We start from the raw sequence: 6876 nt of genomic DNA, 5'->3' as shown, positions 1-6876 counted from the left end.
TTGTCATTAATTTTTAACCTATATGTTAAAATATAATCAAGTGAGATCTTGTTTGATTCGTCTCAATGCAAAGATTATTAATATCAAATTTTTATATTTTTTTATTATACTATTTTGAGATATTAAGGATTAAATTAATTCATTAGACTACGTAAAAAACAAATGTTGCAAGTATTTTTGTAAAAGGAACCTAATAATTCATTGATAAAATATCATGCGACATCTGCAACAGAGTAACAATCAAGCAAATATATAGAAATTTTAATCAAACAAAATTCTATATAGAAAAAATCACGATAATTATAAAGGAGATCTAACATTGAAGTCTTCCATCTATCACATCGCAGTTTGATGCAGCCTTTTTCAAGGGGGTCTTTAGATCTGATGTGACTTTGAAATAGAGTTAGGTTTGATATTATTGACTGTATTAGTAGAACTGACACCCGTGATAATGCCATATATCCCATCGAATTGATAATAAGACTTCAAACTTTTACCATGAGAGACTATAAAATCCAATATATGGGTAGATCAAATCCAATAAATGAATAGAATAACTCTATTATATAGAGAAAATAAATTTTATATGTAACCAAAAACGAAAAAAGCAAAAATAAAGAGATTGAGGGTTTACTATCAACCTTGATAGTAGCCCTAAAGTTAACAATGAAAGTTAGGGTCTTTTAAGAGAAAAACGAAAGAGAGAAGAGAGCAACATATGTTGAAAGTAATTTTGGAACGGATAAAGTATTATTATAGAAAAATCTAACAAATTGTTATATTATTATACTCCATTCGTTTCTTAAAGAAGTTTTCATTTGTTATTTTTGAGTGTTTTATTTGTTGTTCCATATTGAATAAAAATAACATTATTCATCCTCATTTTAATATTTTAATAATGTTTATAGTTCTCACATATCTTCCACTAACTTCATTTTAACATTTCATATTCCTTATGATCCCCACATTTCCTAATAACTTTATAAAAATATTTTTTTATTAGTTGTCGTCTCTATAATTTTTCCATTAACTTTCATTTAATGTTTATCGTCTACACTTTTCTTCTATTAAACTTATTATTTAATAAAATAATACTTCTATATCCACTATTTAAAACATTCTATTTTATAAAAAAAACGGATGGCTTAAGTTAGCCAAGAATGCTATTGAAAAAAAAAAAGCTAAAAAAGTAAAGGCAATTGGGTTGATATTCAAATTAGACAAGTCTTTGTGAGTAATGTGGAGTTTTGTGTTTGTTGTTACTTGGGTCTCTCCATTTCTTTGGTTCCCCAGCACTGTAAATTGTGTATACAAATTTGTCTGCTTTAGATTCAACCTTTTTCTATTTCAAATCTCTCCGACTCCCCCTATCACTATCACAATTTTTCATCTTTCAAAATTTCTTCTCAAAATCATTGATGAATTTGCAGTAATTTAATTCCATAATCTTTTTCCTATAACCAATAACTATTACTCCCATTTCCTCTCTATTTCTTTGAATCTTCCATACTTTTCTTCCCTTCTCTTTTCTTTGTTTTACTGGCTTTGTTCTTTTTGAACATTTTTCGATTTGGGGTTTCAAGATGATGATCGTAACATTTTGATCCATGTACTCTTTCTCTGCCGTTTGATCACTTTTTTTTTGACGTTTTAGGGTTTCGCCGATCTTTAGGGTTTTACGACGTATAAGGTTTGTCAGCTACCTTAACAGTGATCGATTCATGCTCTCGTTTTGCCCTTTATTTTTGTTTTTATTATTTTTATTACTTTCCGATTTGTTTTTTCTTCATACTTACCTCCTTGGTGGGAGAAGTTGTATAATACACACATCAGTAATTTTTGGGTTAATTTTAATTAATTGTGGTATCAACGTTTGTTTGCTCTTAATAGTAACTTTAATGTTATATGATGAAAGTTTTAACCTTGATTGAAAATAGCAGTCATAATGCTTGATAATTGATGCATAATTACATGTTTTCTTTTTGGAATTAATAATAAAAAGAAAAAAAAATAGTATTCTGTAATGATTGCAGTGTGGTTCATCTAGACTTTTCCAGCCTTCCAGGTGTATGATGCTCATATAGGTATGTATGTATAAATGACGATTATACATGTATGTTATGATTAGTTTTTGTGTTGAACTGTTATATCTTCAAAGATTTTCAAGTCCCCTAACTTCTGCGGAATTTTCTTTAACATTAACATGTCTTTGAATTTCTTGAACGGGTCATTGAGGAACTTTTGTGGTCTTTATCAGCCGGTTATTGCTGTCAGTGACAAGTATTTTCTTCATTTATTAAGGTTATATGAATTAAAAATAATTGATGAAAGAGAAATAAGTATGATGATAATGGACTCATGTTCTGTGCTGATTAGAGTAAAAAACTCTTTCCACAATTGGAAATAATTGAATTAAGTAGGTGCTTAGAAGCGACATGTTTCAAAGCTTTCTGGGTATAATAGGTTCTTGCTATGTCTGATTTCAATCTTTCGGGTATAGTCTGTTAGTTATCACAGCAAATAAGTGAAATAATTGAGGCAAAACAAGGTACTGAGAATTGATATTTGAGATTCACCAGCTCATTTTGGGTGGATCATATTGCAATGCTACTTTCTATTTTTGGAGTAAAGCATTAATGCAATGGGCTTTCTATATGTCTTATCAACTTCAATTTTTCGGGATGTTATGTGGGAGGTTAACATTCATAGGTGCTTTGCTTTGTCAACTCTAATCTTCTCTTGTCTGATTCTTGACCTCCCAGTTGTTAGTATCAGACTTGAGACTGACTTTGATGAGCTTTTCACTGTCCTCTTATGAATTGGTTGTTGATTCTTTTTTGCAGAAGCCTTTAACTCTTAAAGACAAAGTTGACATTGAAATATGGTGCACTCTGCAGAACGGCCGAATAGTACAAGTTCTCCTAAGATTGGAGTAGGAGAGATAGACACCAGGGCTCCATTTCAGTCTGTGAAGGATGCTGTCAACTTGTTCGGTGAGGTTGCCTTTTCTTCTGGAGAAAAACATGCTATTAGGAAGACCAAACCACATTCTGCCGAGGTTTGTTTGGTCACCTACTAGTTTACTACAATAGGGTAGCTGAGTGCTTGTACTATTCTTTGTATCCTTCTTCACTTGGTGTTTTTTAAGCATTCTATTCTCTGTATCTCTTTTCTAAATTAAGAATGGGAAAATGCCCAGCCTCCTTTTCCTAAGTCTCCCTTTTTTTGGGGTGTTGGCCTGTTGGCAAGAGGTGTATCCTTTTTTCTTTTGGGTGAAGAGGGGGGTGGGGGGCTCTTGGGCTTTATTTGCTACTTCTATTCATCATAAAGCGTCGTTGCATAACGACCTTCTTTTATATTCAATGATCTTGATCCCAACTCAATAGTGACTATTGATTATATATTGCACTTTGTCAATCTTTTGCACTGCAAATGCAAAAATCTACCCGCTAAAAAAAGAAATTTAGAGCTTTGAGGATCTTAGAAGAGGAAGATATTGGTGAAAAATATTAAAGATAATAGAAGTGAAGAATTTGTTGAATCGGGATTTGCACTTGCATATGGCTATAGGTAGAATAACTATATGTAGATAATCATTAGAACTGATTTTCTTAGCGGTAAATTATATTAGATTATTACTAATGACTAAATAAAATATAATCTTTCTTACCATTTACCAATGATCACATTTATCGAGATTAAGGTTTTGGCATTATTGTTGTTGTACTTAGATTTTTGATGCAATACGATTTTGAATGCCTTCACAATGATATGGCCATAAGATTTCTCCTTTTCTATATGATAAATATTTTGTTTGGGAACTTTAAAGCTTTAACTTCAATTCATTATCTTTTTGTTTATTTCTATCATTTTAGCAGCTGTATCATAGTTTTTAGAAATATTGGCAAGTTCTTTCGGTTTCAAATAAAAATTTCAACTGATCAACTTGAAAAGAACTTGCACATTCCACCACCTGGTGATTGGTATCAATATTTTAAATTTGGTTTGCTAGCTTAAAATTTGTGGGTACCAATCACAGGAAAGATTAATTTGTTTTGACCAAATTTGCTGAGCATCTTCCTAGATATAGGATTCATATGGCTGAAAATTAAATTTCATGTGTTCAAGTAGGCCCTCTTGCAGAAATAGAGTAGTAGTGGTATGGGTCTATTACCAGGCATATCATCACATTGACGGGTCAAATTTGCTAATTGCTCTCAAATTTCCTTAATGCTCTCAAGTATATTGTTTTGCTGCACTATTTCTGTTGATATTGCTTTATGATTCAGTTTGTTTCTGACTGTAGTTTGTCTATGAACTATAATGTTCATTGTTCAATGTTTATTTAAGGTGCTAATCTTGTGCTATTGCAGAGAGTTCTGGCTAAGGAGACTGAACTTCACCTGGCACAAAAGGAGCTGAACAAGTTAAAAGAGCAACTTAGAAATGCTGAAAATACCAAAGCTGAAGCACTTATAGAACTTGAGAAAGCAAAGAGTACTGTAGAAAATCTAACTAACAAGCTCAAAATCTTAAATGAATCCAAAGAAGCTTCTATTAAAGTGACAGAAGCTGCAAAACAACATGCAAAGCAGCTCGAAGATGCAAATAGCGGCAAACATGCTGTGAACAATGGTTTTGATGAAAAAGAATTTGGAGATGCAAAAGAACAGTACACAACTGTAATCTCAGAACTTGATGCTGCCAAGCAAGAGCTGGCAAAAGTTCGTCAGGCTTACGATTCATCTTTGGAAGCAAAAGTTACTGCCACCAAGCAAGCAGTAGAAGCCGATTATGCTGCCAAAGCGAACAAAGAACGGGCTTCCAAACTTGAAACGGAAATTTCTTCTCTGAAGGAAACAATTGAGCAAGTGAGACAGGCTTCAGTTGTTGCACAACAGGACCAGGCAAATATATATTCTGAAAAGGATGTTGATAGACAATCTTACAAAACTAAATTGGAGGAGTCTGCAAAGAAGCTGGAAAATATGAAGAAAGTGTTTGATCCTGATGTTGCCAAAGACATTGAGGCTAAACTGGCAGAAGTAATTAGTGAAATTGAGGCTTTGAGAAAGGAAGTGGAGAATGTTAAGGCATCAGATGTTGACTCTGTGAGAACTGTCACTTTGGAGTTGGACAGTGCAAAGAAATCACTTCAAAAAGTGTTGGAAGAGGGAAGCTATCTCCAGTGCTTGGTGGATTCTTTGAAGAACGAACTAGAGAATTTGAGGAAGGAACATGCAGAATTGAAAGAGAAAGACGCGGAAACCGAATCTATAGCTGGAAATATGCATGTTAAGCTCCGGAAATGTAAGTCTGAGCTTGAGGCTTTCATGGAAGAAGAAGCTAAAGCTAGTGGAGCGTCAGATGAAATGATTGCAACATTGAATCAACTAACAGCTGAAGCAGAAAATTCTAGACGTGAAGCCGAAGAAATGAAAATCAAGGCTGAAGAGCTTAGAAAGGAAGCTGCTGCCACTCGAATATTACTAGAAGAAGCTGAGCAGAAGTTAAATTTAGCACTTCAAGAAGCTGAGGAAGCAAAAGCTGCTGAGGCAAGGGCACTAGATCAGATTCAGGCCTTGTCTGAACAAACAGATGCTGCACGGTCCTCTACCTCAGATTCGGGTGCAAAAATCACAATCTCACGGGATGAGTTCCGGTCTTTAAGTAGGAAAGCAGAAGAATCCGAGAAACTTGCGGATATGAAGGTAGAAGCTGCGATGGCACAAGTGGAAGCGGTGAAGGCAAGTGAAAATGAGGCACTTAAGAGGTTGGAGGCTGCTAGGAAGGAGATAGATGATATTAAGGCTGCCACAGAAGATGCCTTGAAAAAGGCACAAATGGCTGATGCTGCCAAAAAGGCTGTCGAGAGTGAGCTTCGAAGATGGAGGGAACGAGAGCAAAAGAAAGCAGCTGAGGCTGCCTCCCGCATTTTGGCAGAGACACAAGCGGTACAAGCTCAGGTTCACTCACCTATGCAGACACACACACATTTGGTGTCAACTAAGTCAGGACCAGTTGATTACAAGTTTCAAGTACAATATGAATCTGATAAGGCCAACGGAAGTAAGTTGGATAAGCCGAAAACTTCAGTTTCAAAGAAAGTGCTATTGCCTAATCTTAGTGGCATATTTCACAAGAAGAAAAGTCAAGCAGAAGATGGATCACCTTCTTATCTTCCTGGTGAGAACTGAACTTAATGATGTTTCATGATTAAGCAAAGGAAACATATATTGCATTTTGGATACTTGTATATTTTGGTAGGAAGATGGAGTTTGTGTGTTGTTATTACATGTGCTATGTGAAGAGGACATGAAATGGATGTGACTTTACAATAGATCCAGCTAGTCCTTCCTGTATAGAACCAAGGTACTTAACTTAATAATTGGCTTGGATTAGTGTAGTTGATTGTAATTTGATATTCACTGTTTATTGTCTATGCGTGCTGGGAAAATATGGTGACATAAGGTCACTTGCTTCTCTTCTCCTTCAACGCGGTCCTATTAATCCTCTTCTTTTGATAGATTAATTAGGCTTTTATTGATCTGGTTGTAAGTTGTAATGACCCGGAGAAACCTGTTATGAGAGCTTGTGTCCCATGCCTCGTGCTCGCCAATGGGTTAAATTTGGATTTGGGCTATCTTTTTACATTCAATTTTCGATCTAAATTTCAGCAATATTAACACAAATTATTGTACGAGGCAATCTGTGTCAAATAGCTCTGACTAATACAAATTATATGAAAATATAAGCTCTTTAATTGAAATTATCTCATTAAAATCGATTTATTGATTGTGTCAAATAACTTGCTATTTAGTCTAAAATAAACTTAGCTCATATACTATTTATTGTGCAGTCTCTCTTGACATTGGG

General features: G+C 34.4%; 1 protein-coding gene across 2 annotated transcripts; it reads left to right on the top strand.

Annotated features, from left to right (window-relative positions):
• The first annotated feature begins 1220 nt into the window (after positions 1 to 1220).
• LOC130808639 (WEB family protein At5g55860-like) lies at positions 1221 to 6496 on the top strand. 2 transcript variants are annotated; one of them, XM_057674094.1, is made up of 4 exons: positions 1221 to 1690; positions 2034 to 2084; positions 2844 to 3058; positions 4374 to 6496. In XM_057674094.1, the coding sequence occupies exons 3-4, from the start codon at positions 2882 to 2884 to the stop codon at positions 6195 to 6197; spliced, it is 2001 nt and encodes a 666-aa protein (XP_057530077.1). In that variant the 5' UTR covers positions 1221 to 1690; positions 2034 to 2084; positions 2844 to 2881; the 3' UTR covers positions 6198 to 6496. The 2 variants fall into 2 exon arrangements, with proteins under 2 accessions (XP_057530077.1, XP_057530076.1); XM_057674093.1 differs by lacking the exon at positions 2034 to 2084.
• Positions 6497 to 6876: the final 380 nt, after the last annotated feature.

This window comes from Amaranthus tricolor, chromosome 3, assembly GCF_026212465.1.
Source record: "Amaranthus tricolor cultivar Red isolate AtriRed21 chromosome 3, ASM2621246v1, whole genome shotgun sequence".
NCBI classification, from domain to species: domain Eukaryota; kingdom Viridiplantae; phylum Streptophyta; class Magnoliopsida; order Caryophyllales; family Amaranthaceae; genus Amaranthus; species Amaranthus tricolor.
This window is presented reverse-complemented; position numbering and strand designations above follow the sequence as displayed.

Coding starts and splice junctions, on each gene's coding strand:
- LOC130808639 (XM_057674093.1), top strand. CDS start 2,882: ATGGTGCACTCTGCAGAACGGCCGAATAGTACAAGTTCTCCTAAGATT. Junction 3,059..4,373: donor CCAAACCACATTCTGCCGAG/GTTTGTTTGGTC, acceptor GTGCTATTGCAG/AGAGTTCTGGCTAAGGAGAC.